A 19,271-nucleotide genomic window follows, 5' to 3' on the forward strand; every position below is an offset into this window, starting at 1 on the left:
GTTTTTTGTATATGGCCTTTATGATGTTGAGGTATGTTTCCTCTAACCCAGATAAAGTCTCCACTAAAAGAGAGAACTACAGGCCAGTATCTCTGATGAACATGAATGCAAAAATTCTAAATAAAATACTAGCAAACTGAATCCAAGAGTACATTAAAAAAATCATTCACCACAATCAAGTGGGACTTACTCCTGGACTCCAAGGGATTCAATATTCACAAATCGATTAACATGATACTATACCACATTAATAAAAGAAAGGATAAGAACCATATGATCCTTTCAATAGATGCAGAAAAAGCAATCTGACAAAGTACAGCATCCATTCATGCTTTGTTTTTTTTACAAAGCATTTTCATCAGCTCAAAAAGTTAGATTTAGGGGTGCCTGGGTGGCTCAGTCATTAAGCGTCTGCCTTCCGCTCAGGTCACGATCCCAGGGTCCTGGGATCAAGCCCCACATCGAGCTCCCTGCTCAGCGGGAAGCCTGCTTCTCCCTCTCCCACTCCCCCTGCCTGTGTTCCCTCTCTTGCTGTCTCTCTCTCTGTCAAATAAATAAATAAAATCTTTTTTAAAAAGTTAGATTTATACTTTCTGGTGTTTTTTAAAAGATTTTATTTACTTATTTGTCAGAGAGAGAGAGAGTGAGTGAGCACAAGCAGGGGAAGTGGCAGGCAGAGGGAGAAGGAGAAGCAGACTCCCCACTAAGCAGGGAGCCAGATGCGGGGCTCGATCCCAGAACCCTGGGATCATGACCTGAGCCGAAGGCAAATGCTCAACTGACTGAGCCACCTAGGTGTCCCAATTTATACTCTCTGTATCCCATTTCTAATATTTCTGTTTATGATGAGGTGTGTTGGCTTTTCCTGACCAGCAGCAACAGACTCAAGAAACTGTGCAAGAGGGACCATAACCATGTTATGGTCTGCCAGGTGGTATGATTAACTGAAATCTCTCTTTAAGGAGTATATCGATCCAGGCCTCCTCTGGGCATTTTCTCTTTAGAAAACAGCTTTAATACTTTTAAAAAGCATTGAGGAACTCAAAGAGCTTTTGTTTACACATGATATATCTGTCAATATAGAAATTAAAACGAAGACATTTTAAAGATATTTAACCTCTGGTAACATGAATTCACCCATTATATGTTGACATACATAGTATCTTTTTATGTAAAAGACTATATTTCCCTCCCAAAAAAGTAGTGAGAAGAGTGGCATTGTTTTACAGTTTTATAAATCTGTTTCATGTCTGTCTTCATAGGAGACAGCTAGATTCTCATTTCTGCTTCTGTATTCAAACTGTCACGGTGCCCCAGGTCATGTAGCCTCTGGAAAACTCAACTATGCACACATGGGCGAATGAGAGTTAAAAAGGCAAATAATATTTTAGTATTTTCCCAAAAATGGCTTTTTTAAACTACCTGAAAAGGTCTCAGGAATTTCCGGGGGTTCCCCAGATCATACTTTGAGAACTGCTTTTCCTGCTCTCCCCATACTGCCCAGAGATCCATCCGGAGCTGGGAGTGCATTTTGGTGGCAGGATGACACTGGAATTATGGAATTACTAGTCAATTTTCTTCTCCCCACTTTTACAAAGAGATAGGTCTCCCTGAAACTTGTAGAGGAAGAAATCCACTGCCAAACCTTGATCTAAAGACTTTTCCCCTCCATGGGCAGTTTTCAGTTTCTGAACACGCGTGTTAGCGGAAGTATCAGGCCTACACTGTTCATGTTTCAAGTCAAAGGCCCGGCCTCAGATTCCTCAGATAAAGAATTTTTGGAAGAACAAATGGGCTGTCTCCTTGTGGATTTTGGAGGCTCTCCCAAGTATTTTGCTGACAACAAATTTTGCAAGAATGTATTCCCAAACCGATGGCAGATAGACCCACTGTTAGCAATTACATGTGAGACAAGTGGGGTTTTTTTTTAAATATATATAATTATCTATAAAAACTGTAGATTGGCAGTTCTTGAGGCTGCTGATACAGGAAGACAACATTCTAAGAGTTTGATTTCATCTTCTTTGGGGCCACCTGTGATCTTTTTATTGGCTTGCAGTGCAGCCTGGGCCCAGAAATTGTACCTATAAAGTATTTTTTTATATAAAAATAGGCTCTATTCAAGCTTTTATAGATACAATTTCTGTGCCCAGGAGCCACTGTAAGCCAGTAAAATATACAAATGGTTCAACATGCATGTTTCATCACTTAACACTTATGTGTTGAATAAATTAATGCCGGATCATTCTCATCTTCCTTAGGTCAGCAGAAGCAGGTCCCTGCTTATGAAGTGTGGAGGTGTTCCAGGAGACAGAAGTGGTTTGCCTTCTTGTGAATTTTGTTCCAGAGCTCATTCAGCTCCGAGGCCCAGGTCCATGCCTTTGTCTCTGGAGATGTGTATACAGACGCTTGATTCTTCCAAGAGGACTGAGTGTGAACATTCTGCAAAGCCTTCCCCAATAATCCAAGCCTACAAATGGCCTTCCTGTTCTAACTTCCCAGGGCAGTGACTGAGGGGCCAGCATCTGGCCCATTGTCACCATTGTACTCTGTCATGCTTTTCTCCTATCTCGCCTGGGTTTCCTTCCTTCAGTGAAGTTTTAGAAAGCAGATGCTTGACAGATGCTTCTTTAATTTTCTCCACAAAGCCTGGAACTGGGTGTAGGATCACTGTGGCCAGTGCTGGGGACTAGAAGTTTAAGCAAGTAGCTACAAGAAGTGGCCCAGACAAAATGGCCCAGAGTTGCTGCACCTTGAGAATAGGGACAATTCTGCCCATCCTCACGTCCCTCCATTCACTGCCCACCTCTGATTGGCGGAAAAGATCACCACCCGCCTTCTTGGGGGCTCCCTGGGTGGACCCATCTCTCTCCATTTCCACCCACCGCCTCCTCCCAAGTGTGATCCTCACAGGGGCAGGGGTGTGTGTGGCTCCCTTAGCAGAGTCAGAATCAAAGAAACCCCAGTCCCACACCACCCCCTAAAAACGGAAAAGTAATCCAAATCACTGCACATCCAATGCAATAATGTATGCAGAGCTGGGCTTTAATACTCAAGACCTGCACAAATGTCCATGGCGTCATCTGCAGACTCCACTTAGCAGGATGGAAACCCTCCGCCTAGGGCCTTCGGACTGTGAGACTCAAGCTGGGTCTCGCCTGTCAGGGGAAGGGAGCAGAGAACCCCAGGTGTTGTGGGGAGGATTAGACGAGGCCACGCTTAGCTGACAGTTTGGCACAAAACCACAAGCAAGTTTTAAAAACAAAACACGCACACAGAGAATTCACTACCAAAGGCTCTTGTGAGTTTTGTTAAACTAACATTTCTCAAGGAGAGCCCCAGCTGTGGGGTAGTGAGCTGGGGTTCAACAACAGGCACCAGAGAAATTGAAACGGAGCAGTTTACTACTTGGGGGTCCTGGAGGAGGTCCACAGCACGCCTGGGGGTGCCACGCGGGGGTCAAGTCCAGGTGCACGCAGAGCGAGCCGCAGCACCGACAGCACAGGCCTCCGTTAGGGCGAGCGGGGGGGGCGGGGGGAGGGCGTTGGCGGTCCCAGGCTAAGGCCTGATTGGTCAATTCAAACAACGAAAAAGCGGGGTTTGGGTAAGGTTCACGGGGGTCTCAGCTAAGGGGCGCACAAGGGGAAGGCTCCGGGAGGCTGGTAGGGGGGTCGCATGGAACTTACCCTCACCTGTGACGTCCAGGGCACGCGCTCACGCTCACAGGGAGGCTGGTGTCTGTTCAAGGGCTGCAGGCTGCTGACCCCACAGTGAATGCCGAGGCACTATGATAGAGGGGCTTAGCTAAATCCTCCACAGCTCTTAGAAAGAAACCTCCCCAAAGCCAAAAACAAAAGATAATCCGCTCTCTGGGATATTCCACCCATAGAGTACAAAAAACCTTCCTAACATTCTCACCCTCCCTCCAGTGAATCCAATCACCATAGCTATGCACCTGTCTGCAAATCACTAACACGCCCCAGACCCTACTCCCCGGATTCTGCTCCTCCGCTCCTTCTCCGTCCCCAGCAGGCTTTTAGCTTTTTCCAAAGCGCAATCAGGCTGGTAAAGCCCCTTCCCGGCCTCCTCCTCCCCACCACCTACCCGCAAGGCGTGAGCCTGGTGGCCAAATGGAAATGTGTCACAGCTGGGAAAGACAGCCGCCTGTCCGCCCCCCCAACTCAAGCTGCCCCCATCCCTGGCCACCTGGACAAGTTCCCACCTCTCCTGGGACCCTCATTACATACATCAGGCTGTGTGACAGTGTCCCCTGGCTCTTGGATGTTCTGTCTTTTTTTTTCCTTTGTGTTTCAGTTGGGATCATTTCTTTTTTTTTTTTTAATTTTTTTTAAATTTTTTTTTTTTAAAGATTTTATTTATTTATTTGAGACAGAGAGAATGAGAGAGACAGAGAGCACATGAGAGGGGGGAGGGTCAGAGGGAGAAGCAGGCTCCCTGCCGAGCAGGGAGCCCGATGCGGGACTGGATCCAGGGACTCGATCCAGGGACTCCAGGATCATGACTTGAGCCGAAGGCAGTCGCTTAACCAACTGAGCCACCCAGGCGCCCCAGTTGGGATCATTTCTATTGAGCACCTTCAGGCTCACGGAATTTGTCCTCAGCTGTGCTGGGTCTCCTGATGTTACGGGGATTTCTCATTGTTAGTGCCACTTGTGTCTAGAATTTCCATTTGACCCTTTGGCTCTCATCCAAGTCTGATGCTGTTTATTGCTTTGCTCTCAACAATAGAATTATTTCCTGCTTTCCCGTGGGTCTGATAATTTTTTATTTTGAAAGCCAGGTATCACGCATAAAACAGAGATGGAAGGAAATAATTTTACCCCTGGGTTTGTGCGCATCTCTTCTGCTGGGCCCTGTGCAGAGCTGAGCCCATCTAGACTGGACAGGGCAGTCACTGAGAGTACTCCAGGGCAACACCAGCTTCCAAGTCCCTGGTGTCACTGTGCGCCCAGCATGGAGTCCAGGCTGCTAGAGTATTTTCTCAATTGTCCAGTCTTTCTAGTGCCTCATGGAACAGGCCCCACTGCCAGGCAGCTGGTCACTGGTGTCCGTGTTAGCCTCCGGGGTAACATGGGGAGTTCTTGGATGTCCCAGACAGGGGTGAGCTTTGATCCTAGGCAGGCCCTTCATGCCTGGGCCTTGTGGGCGCGCACGCCTTTCTCAGTGCCTGCCCCTTCTCGTTTCTGGGGTTGGTCTTGGGCGGAAGTTCCCTGCCCCTTCCCAGAAGTAGTGTTGGTATCCTTGTGGGTCCAAGCCCTCTCTCCACTCCTTCCTCGAGGGTAGAAGGTTAATGCTTCACCCTCTGCAGCCGTGTGTCTTTGCCTGCACCCAGGGAGAAAAGGTTGGCTGCCTCTCCTCCAGCAAGTTGAGGCTTTTGCCTGTGGGAGGGAAGGGCCTGGGCAGGGGCGGGGTCAGCACCCATCTCAAGGTCACAGCCCATTTCCTGCTGCCCACCAGCTCCACAGACCACACGGGGCTCCTTCTGGCCCCCTGCCTCGCTCCCAGTCTTTCTCGTGAACTCCTACTGGAGGCTGCAAGTTGCTGTGAGTCCATCTGACACACAGCCCCTCACTTGATCTCCAGCACTTGAACATTTTAGCTGATTTCTTCTGGAATGTACAGCACACGCCCCTTCCTCCGGTGCTTTGCCTCCATGAGCCTGCGTACACATTCCACTTCTCCCTTTAGGGGCCTGCCCCTCCTTGGTATTTGGTTTCCAGTTTGCCTTGCAAACTCAGCTAAGTTCAAGGAAAGTTAGGATTTTGTAGTTTGTCAGGCTTTTTTTTTTTCTCATTGGTAGGGACTGAGTAGCATTCCTCCATCCCAGGCAGAAGCAGGAATCCCCTCTTAGACGCTCTGTCCTCCTCCACTCCATTTCCCACACTACCCGGAGGGATAAAAGTCATGACACATCTCGCCTTCAATCCTTTTGGTGGCTTCCTGTCCCTCTTAGGACAGCCAAAATCCCTTAGGAGGCCTAGACGTGGCCCCTGCCTACCCCCTCCACTTTAATTTGTCCCAATTCCCTCTTCGCTCTCCAAACGGCAGCTGTTAGCCTGTGCTCGTTCTATTCCCCCTTCCCCTGCTGCCTCTCTCCCTTTGCCAGCCTTGTCCCTATTCATTTGGATCTCAGAGTCCACTCCATTTCCCCAGGGAGACCTTGCTTGCCCCCCAACCCCCGCCATCATGCTCATGGATCACCCTGACCCTGGCGGCACTTGGCGCCTCTAGTTGCCTCCCAGCCAAATGCCTAAGTTACAGAAGTAATGAGATTGTTTGTTTATCCGCATGTCCCCAGTGTTGAACCCAGCACCCAGCACCCAGCTCAGTGAATGCTAAATGCTGTTGTTGTGACCACTGAGAACTGGGCGGAACCAACCCCGGGCCCTGCTTGCGTGAACCTGCTTTTGCTCTGCCCGTGACAACCGTCTGCTGACCGTGGAGAGCTGGGAAATAGGGCGACGTTTCTGGGGAATGACAGTGCAAGGTACTGGCTGGTACCAGCCTCACCCCGAGTTGGAATTGGGTGTCCAGGCGCCATTGTGCTTCCACCTGCATTGTTCTAGAAGTCAGATGACCTCAGAAAATGGCCTGGCCCACAGCGAGTCTCAGACAGGTACTGACAGGGGCAGGTACCACTAGTTAAAAAAAAAAAAACGGTCTGTATTGCTGGAAATAGCAAAAGGGAAAGCAGTGAGGATGCACCACATTTCCTTTAAGTGAAGTTATTAACCGGGAGAGGCTCCGAGGTGTTGTGTATGGAAAGTTACTCACCGGCTCTTTTCAGTTTCCTGCTCTGATATGCCATCTGCGGCTGTTCCTTCTTGCGATTCAACATGTTTTGTTGGATCTAAAAATGTAGCAAAGGTGAAATTGTTTTGATGGTTTGGGGTATTTTGAGAGATTTGTTTGATGATTTTCAGCTAATATCAACTAGCTGTCACTGCAACAAGTGGAAATTTGGCCCAGGTTTTATTTAGCGTAAATGGAGAGAGGTCAGTCGTGTGGGAAGTGAGAGAATGCACCTAATACCATTGTGTCCTGATGGGTCTTGGAGAAATTAAAAATACAGGACGTACAGAACATGAGACCTTAGAAGTAATTCTACCACCGGTGTCAGCTTTAGAAAAGCAGTATCTGGAAGTAAATCTTTTTGTTGGTGGTGGTAAGCATCATTTGTTGTTAAATGTAATTTTGGTTATTTTTAGCCTGGAAAGATGTAACTGGTGGAAGTTTTGATTTTCATGCACTCCCAGGAAATCACTTTTATCTTACGGAAACTTCCGATGAGACCTTCATCAAGAACTACGTAACCGAGTGTCTAGAACTATTGATACTTGCCTATTTTTAGAGATTTTTCCTTTCAGTTTGAAGAGGGTCCAAAGTGATTATATGATACTCTTTTTAATTTTTTAGTAGTTCATTAGTTTTTTTCAGAGGTTGTGAAATTATTCTTTTGCTACTACCGGGCTGATGTGTGACACATAAATGTATTTCTTCACAGAGCGCTTATGGATCCAGAGACAGAAGACAACAAAGGAGTAAAGAATACTTCCGGCAGGGTCCTTTATCTTCCTATCAGAATCTCATTTGAGTCTTATCTGTGGGAAGTTTGTCAACAAAACTTCTGCTTGGTAAATTATCCATTTTTTCCCTTAATTATTTTAACAGTGGAAATGAGAACCAGGGAAGATGCTAGAAAACAAATTGTTCCATCAGCACACGGTGGTGCAAAGCTTGATCCAATCTTTTGAAATTAGGGTCATCCCCTTTAATGAGAAAATGTAACCTACTGCTTTATTAAAATAAGATAGTCCTGAGCCATCATTGGTGCCTCGACTGAGTGGGCAAGTCCTCAGAATGCCCCTAAGCCCGGGCCCCCTCCTCACGAGCTTCTCCAACACAGGGCCTGGTGGCTCTGTGGGTGCTGCTCCTGTCCCCCGACCCTGGCAGTGACTGACTAGGGCCAACGGGAGTCCTCTAATGGACAGCCAGTCTGGTGTCTGCCTTGCTCTGTGACAGTTTGTGGTTGACATAAGGAGAAAGCAGAACAGTTGGGAAAAACAGGAGCTAAAAGGAGAAAAAGCAGAAGTTGGGAAAATTCGCTGAGTCCAAATAAGGCAGAACACTACAAATGGGATTCACAGTCGCGGGTCGATAGGAATGAAGGGTCACCGCCCCCTTGGAGCTGCATGGCTCCTGCAGTCTCTGGTGAGTCCCAAACTGTGTTTGGCTCTTGGAATCCTGGTGCTGATTTCCTATGTCCCGTGGGATCTTCACAATAAACTCCACTACTTGGTGTCACTGATGTCTCTTCCTTAAGGCTTAAAGTACTTAACACAGCAATATATATTAAGGTTAAATTTTAAAGCATCTATTTGTTTATGATCACATAAGATGGGTTCATGTTTTTGTTAAGATTTTAAAATCCTATACATAGAATCTTTGATTGAGCAAAATGCATACAGGACACGTTTTACAGAATTTATCATTCCTTTCTAACAAAGGGCAAATCATATGAAAAATTCATTGTGGGAGGAGTTAGAATTCATGCAGTCAACTTGGGCTAAAAATAGGCTGAAGCAAATTATGATACATGTTTAGTACCTGCTGTGCTTTACCCTTTGGTGTGACACCATTTCCAGGGCTCCCTTATGGAAGCATGGGCACAAAAGTAATTTGATTTGTGATTATTCATTTGAAAAGTTTTTAGTTAATATGGTCCACAACGGGAATCACATGGTGTAGCCAATGCCAGACTTTTGGGGTGGGCCTTCTCACCTGCCTCTCCACCTGGTAGAGGTGAAGTCCACATGGGAAGAGCTCTGAGAGCTTCCAAGCTCTCCATTGAAGAAGCAGCCCTGTCGTTGCGGACGTCTCCCTTTTCTTGCATTTGGATGTTGACTTCATCATGGCAGACTCCCGAAAATCTTCAGGTAAGACTTAGTAGAGATGAGAACCATCTTTGTTCTAAAATTTTCCAGAATAGGAATCAAGCTAGATTCGCTTTTCATGAAACTTTTTATTTGGAGATAACTGTAGATTCACATAATACAGAACTACCCACTATGATATTCCAGACTCTGCATTTTCACTCCAATAAAAATGAATGTAAGAGCACAGTAATTGTACGTTTTATTATCACTAGATACTACATTTAATTTTTCTGTCTTAAATGTAAAAATTTAAAGAAAAATAATTGAAAGATGGCTTTTTTCTTTCTTTGAATAGTCGTGGACTCGTAAGTTTATTTTTAAAATTTTTAGTTTATTTGTTGTTAGGTTTTATATAACGTATGCTTTAAATTGAAGGTAGGATAATTAGTTACCTCAATTATCAATTCTCAATTATCTGAAGAATCATTCAATCCTTACAACCCTGTGAGACTGATTTTTCCCCTCTACTCTATAGATGAGGCTTAGCAAGGTTAAGTAATTTGTCTCAGTTCACCTACTAAAGAATTACAGAGTATGGACTGGAACCAGGTATGCTTATGATTTCCAAGGCCCCAAGCCAGTGAGAATCCCAAAGTTACATAGTGCAACAAAGGAAGAACCTTGTTATTGGTTCTTAATAAACTGTTTTGATCATATACCAATAATACTAACTCATTGTAGAAAAACAGATAAGCCAAAAAAAAAATTGTAAATGTTTTGTGACATACTACCAGAGCAATACTTTTTTAAAAATCCTCTGGTTTTAGCAAGTAAAATTTCATTAAATACATAGTTTCAGCATACCTCTAATTAAGGATTACAATTCATGTTAACAGCAAACATACTCATGACATGAAAAGAGTTAACAGTGCATTTCTTCCTTAGATGTTAAGAAATGATACCATTATGAAGGCTTCAAAAGAAAAACTTTCTCACAGATGAACTTTAAATTCCATATTTTTCTATCAGCTTTTTTGCTTTAGAAATATAGGCACTCATGGCATCTTCCTTCAACCGCCCTAGAAAGACACAAACAGATTATCTCACTGACTGATGTATTGGGAAATTAAGAAAGTTTATTTCACTTATTTAAGAATTAACAACCTTTTTGGAGGTTCCATGCTTCCCATTTAGCCTTGCCTTTTAAATCTAACATTCCTGGACACTCTGCCAAAAGAAGGATAGATATATTTTCAAGTTTACTTTTTACTCGATGCTTTTATAAACATTGTTCAGATGAAATGTATTTTTAAAAATATGATTTTAAAAATATTATTAATATATTAATAATATATGTTACATTTTAATATATATATACATATATATACACACACACACAATACCAATATTAATGTCTCCAACTACAGATTGTTTGTAGAGCCCATAGAGTTCTTTCAGTTCTTCATCATCTGGTCTTGTTTTCAGCTTCCTCACATCTTCTGCAATCCTATCAAAATCAGCCTAGAACAAAAGGAAGAAAAGGCAAACAGTGCATTCACTAACTTTCAACAGGCTCATCTAATTTAGGGGTATTTACCACCAAACAGTGGCAACGCAAAAAGAAAGAGGAAGGTTTCAAACAGAACTATTACTGGTCTGATTCTACCAGAATTATCCTAATTATTTTAATTTATGGATACCTCTCCTGGTACTTACCTGATATTCAGACAAGATATGGAGAACTACATAAAACTGTTATAAGTGAAAATTCCTTTTTTTTTTTTAGTAGGCTCACATGGAGCCCAATGTAGGGCTTGAATCCACGACCCTGAGATTAAGACCTGGGCTGAGATCAAGAGTTGGATGCTTAACTGACTGAGCCACCCAGGCACCCTAATACTGAAATTTCTCAGTACTGAAAATTTTAAAACTTTAAAAATTTTTAAAACTGAAAAAGACATAAATAAATGAAAGATATTCTATGCTCATGAATTGGAAGAAATATTATTGTTTAAATGTCCATACTACCTAAAGCTATCTACAGATTCATTGCAATCAATCCTTATCAACATTCTAATGGCATATTTTACAGAAGTAGAAAAAACAATCTTAAAGTTTGTATAGAGCCACAAAAGACCCTGAACAGCCAAAACAACTTTTTTTTTTTTAAAGATTTTATTTATTTATTTGAGAGAGAGAATGAGATAGAGCGAGCATGAGAGGGGGGAGGGTCAGAGGGAGAAGCAGACTCCCTGCTGAGCAGGGAGCCCGATGCAGGACTCGATCCCAGGACTCCAGGATCATGACCTGAGCCGAAGGCAGTTGCTTAACCAACTGAGCCACCCAGGCGCCCCAGCCCAAACAATCTTGAGAAAGAATAACAAAGCTGGAGTCATGCTGTGTCCCGATTTCCAACTATATTACAAAGTTATACTAATCAAAACAGTATGGTATTGACCTAAAAACAAACAGATCAATGAAACAGAATAGAGAGCCCAGAAATAAAAGCATGCGTATATGGTCGATTAATTAATGACAAAGGAGCCAAGAATGTAGAATGGGGAAAGGTGAGTCATTAAACAAATGGTGCTGGGACAACCTGACAGCTACAGACAAAAGACCAAAACTGGACCACAAGCTGACACTACGCACAAAACCCAGCTCAAAGGATTTAATGTAAGGTCAAGTAAGACCTTTTGTTTAGATCTTGAATGTAAAACCTAAGACCACAAAACTCCTCGATAGAAAACAGAGGGGATAAGCTCCTGGACACTGGTCTCAGCTATGACTGTTTGGATCTGACACCAAGAGCAAAGGCTACACAAACAAAAAAAAAGAAGTGAGACTCCATTGAACTAGAAAGCTTCTGCACAGTAAAGAAAAGCATCAACAAAATGAAAAGGAAACCTACGGAATGGGAGAAAATATCTGCAAATCATTTATCTTTAAAAAGTGGTTAATATCCAAAATATATAAAGAACTTATACCACTCAGGAGCAAAAAGAAAAAAAATCAATTAAAAAATGGGCAAAGGAACTAAATAGACATTTTTCCCAAAGACATACAAATGGAGGCGGTTTGATGCTGCCTGGGCCATGGTGCAGCTCCAGCCTTGTACCTCCCACACCCCTGCATCAGTGATGGTGGAGGAGGGCCAGCATGCCTGGGGGAGGGGAGGAGGGAGAGGTCTTGCCTGGGTGGGGTTCAGGGGGTGGGGAGGAGAAGGCAGAGCACCACCTATTGGTCCGGCAGCCCAGCAATGCCTGTCAGGGAGGAGCTGAGTGACCAGCACCCAGGAAGAAGCACAAAGGGGAGCAGCAGGTTGGGGAGAAAGCACTCTTGAAGAAGACGAGCTGTCCATCCAACAAAGAAAACTCCTTCCAGATTACATTCCGGAGAAGTTAACTACAGTTGGACAGACTAACATAATGACATCATCAGAAAAGTTGAAAGAAACTCATTTGCAGAAGAAAAATGAAGAATGTGAAAAAGGAAGTGATTCCAAAAAAGCTGGAAAAAGGTACAAAAAGTACAGTCTATGGGCCAGAATAAAAGCCACTTGGCTCTAAGGCTAGAAGATCAAGATCTGAGAGATTCAAGGCAATAAGCAGCGAAAAAGCCTTTAGAGAGAATTCTTTATATGGTTCCAGAATCAACAGAACTACTGTAAATAAGTTCCTATGTCTTGAAAATAAGAGGTTACCAGGGAAAAGGGCCACCACCCAGTTTCTGAATAATGCTTGGGGAACTCAGAAAAAAACAAAATGCCAAGAGGTTTAAAAGACAGTGGCTGGTCAGAAACATGAAAATTCCACCTCTGGGTATATATCCAAAGGAAGCAAAGTCCCTACCTCACAGTGATGCTGGCACCCCCATGTTCACTGCATCATTCTTTACAACAGTTAAGACATGGAAATTACAACCTAAGTGCCCGATGATGGATGGATAAAGAAAATATGGTATATATAGACATGCACACACATAATGGAATATTGTTCAGCCATAAAAAGGAAGGAGATCCTGCCATTTGCAGCAACATGGATGGACCTTGAGAGCATTATGTGAGGTGAAGTAAGTCACACAGAGACAGACAAATACTGTAGGACCTCACTTACATGCGGAATCTAAAATAACTACACTTAGAGAAACAGAGGATAGATTGGCAGTTGCCAGAGGTGGGTGAAGGGTGGGGGAAATGGGTGAATGTGGTCAAAAGGTGGGGGAAAAAAATCTATCAAGAGAAATTTTAATACATATTTCTTTTTATTTTTTTTAAAGATTTATTGATTTATTTGAGGCAGGGGGCAGAGGGGAAGAGAGAGAGAGGGAGAGAATCCCAAGCAGACTCCCTGCTGAGCGTGGAGCCCGACAAGGGGCTGGAACCCACAACCTGGAGATCACAACCTGAGCAGAAACTAAAAGTCAGATGCTCAACTGACTGAGCCATCCAGGTGCCCCTACACATTTCTTTTTATAAGTTAAAAGCATATAAATTCCACAAATTGGAATATTCCACACAAAGGAATGTCTATGTGCTCCCAGGACTTTAAGATTTTATTTTTTATTTCTTTGAGTTATCTCTACCCCCAACGTGGGGTTCAAACGCAGAATCCTGAGATCAAGAGTTGTATGCTCCACTAAGCCAGCCCCCTGTGTGCTCCTAGCTTTATCCCTTCTCTTTTAACCTCTTTGTTTACCTAAAAAGGGCTTTGGTGACTACTTCCTTAATATAATTTTTCTATTCTTTTTTTAAAAATACACTGTATTTTACCTTGTGTTATTTAAATCGGGGATAAGCAGGAAATGTCACCAGCCTGGGTATCAAACAAGAGAAGCTCAAGGAGGCATTCTACCCCCATCCTCCATTGTCTTTCTCCAATGCATAGCTCCCTTTGATCCAAAGATCCAAAGTCCTAGTAGAGAAAGTGGATAGCCCTGCTGTCCCGTCAGAACCCCAGGGAGCTCAGCAGAGTTGCGGGATCAAGTTTCCATCCAGCGCCAGAGACAGGACAGTGGCACAGCTATAGCCGTTGTCTGGTGATGAACAGACATCACTTGTAAATCAGAGACCTGGCTCTCCAACCTAAATAACCTTGAAAAAGGCCCGGGGGTCTAAGAAGCATGGGTGCATGTGACAAGGGTCACACACCATGCCTCACCTTTCTGAGTGTCCTTCTAGGAAGTTGTCAACTGCTTCAAACAATGTCAGGGTTAAGAACACAGGTTCTAGGGGCGCCTGGGTGGCTCAGTCAGTTGAGCATCCCATTCTCGATTTTGCCTCAGGTCCTGATCTCAGGGGCATGAGATGGAGCCCCACATCAGGCGCAGCACGGACTGCCTTGATTAGAATCTCAGCTTCATCATTTAAGAGCTGTGTATCCTTGGGCAAGTTATTTAACTTGTGTCTGTTTTCTCGGCCAGAATATAGGACAAAAATACCATCTATCCGCCAGGTTGTAAAGAAGATTTAAATAGGTTAACATGTGTAAAATATTTAAAATAGTGCCTGGGACATGGTGAATGTTTAATAAAGGTTACCATTATTATTTTAAGTCTTTTTGGGAAAAAAAACTAATTCTAGAAAAAAACTGGAAAAAAAGTACTCATAATGACACAAAAAACACTTTGACTTAACAAATACAAAATTGTTTTTATACACTCAGCTTTGTAAGTTACGTAGAAAAAATAAAGACTAGCAAGAAATATACTAAAATATGAAAACAATAATTGCCTCTGATTATTGGTAAGTTCTCTGGGTTTTTCATGCTTTCTGTACTCTCCAAATGTTCTATAGGGTGCACATATTGTGCCTGTAGTAAGGATAAAATGAAAATGCTCCCTAAGTGCCCAGGGCTTCCTCAGGGCAGGGCTCTTCAGAGAGGTGTAGGGATCTTCCCCTTCAGATTTATCAGCGTCTCAGTTCATCTGCTTGCTGTGAGGTCTTGCACCCTTCTCCAGTGACAGCAACTCAATTCCTCTTGGCAAGCCCAGCTTCGAGGAGAATTCTAAGGCTTCTCAACAACCATACTAGGTCCCTGCCTTCCAGAAGGAATTTCTGGGAAATTGTTCTTCATATACGGGGTGGGGGCGGAGGGTGGGGCATGGAACCGTGTGACAACCTAATGAAAGTCTTGGACACTCTCCACAAGAGGTCAGGTCCTGACAGGGTTTCACACACAACTTCAGGGATCCCTGTTCTTTTTCCCTTCCATGGTACAGAAGCCTGTTCCAGAGCAGGGGCCAAGATCATTCTTTCCATCCAGCATGCCCTTTTGTGGTGCCACAACTTGATACATTCCTGCTCCATGATGTGGTTCCAATGTACCCTCCTCTATGGGGCCTTTCCCAGTTCAACCACGATGAGCTCTAGGGGAAAGAACACTGGCCTCACATCAGGATCTTGGGTTTGAATTCTAGCTTTGAGACACAATGCCATGGGATTTTATGCAAGCAACAAAACTGCTTTGAGATTCAGCCTCAGGCAAAAAAATGATACTATCAACTTCAGTGAGAAGGTGTTAAGATTAAATCCCACTAAGAACAGATATATTCTTGGGGCGCCTGGGTGGCTCAGTCATTAAGCGTCTGCCTTCGGCTCAGGTCATGATCCCGGGGTCCTGGGATCGAGCCCCGCATCGAGCCCCGCATCGGGCTCCCTGCTCAGCGGGAAGCCTGCTTCTCCCTCTCCCACTCCCCCTGCTTCTGTTCCCTCTCTAGCTGTTTCTCTCTCTGTCAAATAAATAAATAAAAAATCTTTAAAAAAAAGAACAGATATATTCTGGATTTCGTTCTGTTGACTCTGCCCACCCAGAGCTCATCACTCGGCTTACACTACTTAACAGGTGCATTGAACACCTGTGGTGCACCAGGCCTTTGCTAGGCAGACAGGGATGAACAAGGCAGCCGGCGCTCAAGGAGCTCAGCTCTGGGGGCAGACGAGCAGGTCAACAATGATTGTGAGAGACTTGCTCCAGTGGAGGAGCCGTGGGCCCTCTGGGGATGCAGAGGCAGGGGTGTCAGCAGGTGGGGAAGCAGCTTTCCCAGCGGAGATGGCGCTTAGCTAAGCCCGAGGGGACAGCATCTGTTGGATGGACAGGAGCATGGAAGGGTGCTCCAGGTGGCATGGACAGCATGTATTAGGGCTCAACAGGAAAGCCGGGTGGGACTGGATTTGTTCCCCATACATGCATAACAGAGGCAGGCGTAAGTATTCATGCCTTACAGAGGGCACTGGTAGGCAGTACCAGCCCCTCTGAGTCCTTGGTGAATAAATGAATGAGTGAGTGAATATTAGGCGGGTCTGAAAACTATCAGAGATGAGAAACAGCTTTAAATGTACAGTTGTTTACACTTAATTTCAAAGCATTCTGAGTCAAAGGGGTAGTTTAGTAATATCCCTGTGCCACTGTGGAGCTGGGCTCATTGCTTTTGGTAGGAATTTCAGCCTTTGCTAGCTCATTCTTCTAGCGCTGGGGCCTCGGTGTCCTGCTTGCATGTATGTGTACATCATCTCCCTCAGAAGGCCTCACCCCAGACTCTCTCCTGTTCATGTTTTCATAAGGCCCTCTGACCATACCTGGTGTAGCAGTGACCCCAGTGTGCCCACCAACACTCACAGGTGGTGCATCCTGCTTTCCTGGAGCTAGAACCCTCAACCCTCTTACCACCTAGGAGTACTGACCACCCTAGCCTCTGGTAAATTTGCTTTCCAATTTCATCACAGCTGAAAATAGCCTCTGAAGGTGACTCTCACCTAATCTAGTTTTACTTTCTGCAGCCAAAGAACATGGTCATCCCACAATACGACGTTGACAAAACCTTTTCTTTTTTAAGATTTATTTATTTATTTTAGAGAGAGAGTGTGTGTAAGTGGGGTGAGGGGTAGAAGGAGAGGGGGAGAGAGAATCTCAAGCAGACTCCACGGTGAGCGCAGAGCCCAATGTGAGGCTTGATCTCACAACCCTGAGATCATGACCTGAGCTGAAACCAAGAGTCGGACGCTCAACCAACTGAGCCACCCAGGTGCCCTGACAAAGCCTTTTTGAGCAATCATTTCCCACTGAGGAGCTGAATTAGGAAGATCATAAATTCTCACACTGCATGGTTCTTTAGTCATACAAACATGCATGGAGGGAAAGGGGTTAATTATTTGCCCACTGTAAAATCGTGAATCCCCAAGACTCAAAAAGATGTAGCTTCTTGAAGAAGCAGTCCGCCTTTGAGCATCATCTTCTAAAAAAGAAATACATCTAGTTTACCTGGCACTCAGCTTTGCTAAAAGTTTTGCTACTGAAGTAAACATATTGTAAGTTTAAAATAAAGTTTGGAGGTTATAGCTGAATTAGAAATCCCATTTGTTTGCCAAATAAAACAAAATACTAAGCTAAAAAGGAATACAGTTTTGATATTGAAAGGTTTGATCATTTTGAGGAAAGCTCAATATGAATTATTTGTCCTACATAAGCGAAAAATATCTAAATGTGCAAGGACACACTTTCCTTATTGGGTACTTACTACATGCCAGGCACTGTTTTACTTGCTTTATCCATGTAGCTCATTTAATCTTGACAGTCCCTCTCCTCCATTTTTGGATGAGAAAACAGGCACAGAGAGGTTAAGCAACCACATCATAGGCTAAGAAGGGGTGAGGTTTGGATCTGAACCTGGCCAACTCTGGAGTATGTGCCTTTAGTCACCATAACATACTGCTTAAAGAATCCTTAAGGGGGGGCACCTGGGTGGCTCAGTGGGTTAAGACGCCCAACTCTTGATTTTGGCTCAGGTAGTGATCTCAGGGTCCTGGCATCCAGCCCCACCTGGGGCTCTGTGCTGGGCGTAGAGCCTGCTTGAGGATTCTCTCTCTGCCCCTCCCTCCCTCCAAAATAAAAATAAATCAAAAAAAAAAAAAAAAAAGAACCCTTAAAGAAGTGAGCCATGCTCATTCTGTGAAATTGTATGCAGGTATTTTTTCAAATTTTATTTTAGAAGAATATTTAATGATGAAAAATGCTCCTAATATAGTGATAGGTACAGGAACAAAACTGTATATACTTAAGAGTATAATCGAATCAGGGGCGCCTGAGTGGCTCAGTCTGTTAAGCGTCTGCCTTCGGCTCAGGTCATGATCCCAGCGTCCTGGGATGGAGCCCTGAATCGGGCTCCCTACTCAGCAGGAAGCCTGCTTCTCCCTCTCCCACTCCCCCTGCTTGTGTTCCCTCTCTCGCTGTGTCTCTCTCTGTCAAATAAATAAATCTTAAAAAAAGAGTATAATCGAATCAGTGTGTGTATATACACACATATGCACATGCATGTGCAAGCACACACAGGCACATATATACACACACATTTTTCACACATACAAGAATGTAATCCCTCATGTTAGCAGTGGTTATCACCTGGGTGAAGGAATTCCTAATGGTTTTTACTTACTTTATATTTGTTCTCTTTCCCCAAAGTTCCCACCCTGAACATATATTTTTCCGCATATCAGCAAAACTACTATTTTGTAGTTTTACAGATCTCTGCTGTTCAGAGAAACACTTGCCTTACCAAGGAGCGAGGGGGCGCGGGTGGGACCCCAGCCGCCCTCGCCTCCCTCTCCCAGATGGAAAGAGCGGGCGGAGCAGGGCCGCCCGGTGTCCGCCCTCCCCGGGGCCAGCGCTTACTTTGCGAGTAACCAACCCCCGGGGTTCACAAGTGTTGCCATAGGGAGCCCCGGCTCGCCGTCAACAGATGGCACCGGTGCGGTCCCCACTGCAATAAGCGGGTGCTCGCGATGGGGGTGGGAGGGTCTGCGGGGTCACTCCGGACAACTCCGGGGGGGTGGAACTGCGGGCGCGAGGACTGCGGGCGACAGCTGTCCCAGACTCCAGTTCCGAGTCGCCCGCCACCCAGGGGCGTCACGCCTGCCCCAAGCCCCACTCGAGCGCTTCCCTCTGAGGAAGCCCTCTTGGGCGGCCTCTGCACCCTTCGACTCACCTGCAAAGAAGACATGGTGACAGCACTCAGCTACTGCCGCACTCCTGAGGCGCCGGTCCCTAGAGCCCGGGCGGCGGGCCTCCTTAAATGGAGGCGCGCCTCCGCCCGCCGGCTCCCATTGGCTGCGCTGTTGGCCCGGCCGGCTTCCATTGGCCACCAGTACTAGGGGGCGGGGCCTAGCAGTGAGTGGCACCTGCCCTGACCTCTGCGCCCGCCCGCGTCCCAAGCGGCGCGCCAGGGTTGTGAGCCGCCAGCGCTGCTGCAACTGGAAAGGCGAGGAGCAGGGAATTTAAATGAGCTCCTCTCCGCTCTTGGCTCGCTCCCCAGTTCTTTCTCAAGAGGTTGTTTGCAGGACATCGGGAAATCTCCCTAGGGCACGGACCTCAGTGGGGATTC

The 19,271-nt window shown here is 45.1% G+C and overlaps 1 protein-coding gene across 5 annotated transcripts; it reads right to left on the reverse strand.

Annotated features, from left to right (window-relative positions):
• Positions 1 to 1,605: 1,605 nt before the first annotated feature.
• ACBD7 (acyl-CoA binding domain containing 7) lies at positions 1,606 to 18,981 on the reverse strand. Of its 5 annotated transcripts, none has more exons than XM_081820641.1 (6): positions 18,876 to 18,981; positions 10,301 to 10,418; positions 8,803 to 8,963; positions 6,796 to 6,871; positions 3,693 to 3,785; positions 1,606 to 3,158 (listed from the first exon to the last, which is right to left on the reverse strand). In XM_081820641.1, exons 1-5 carry the CDS (start codon positions 18,888 to 18,890, stop codon positions 3,721 to 3,723), a joined length of 435 nt encoding a protein of 144 aa, XP_081676767.1. In that variant the 5' UTR covers positions 18,891 to 18,981; the 3' UTR covers positions 1,606 to 3,158; positions 3,693 to 3,720. The 5 variants fall into 5 exon arrangements, with proteins under 5 accessions (XP_081676767.1, XP_081676766.1, XP_081676765.1 ...); XM_081820640.1 differs by having other exon boundaries at positions 3,687 to 3,785; XM_081820639.1 differs by having other exon boundaries at positions 1,606 to 3,785.
• Positions 18,982 to 19,271: the final 290 nt, after the last annotated feature.

This window comes from Leptonychotes weddellii, chromosome 5, assembly GCF_054177405.1.
Source record: "Leptonychotes weddellii isolate Sample4059 chromosome 5, ASM5417740v2, whole genome shotgun sequence".
Lineage (NCBI taxonomy): Eukaryota > Metazoa > Chordata > Mammalia > Carnivora > Phocidae > Leptonychotes > Leptonychotes weddellii.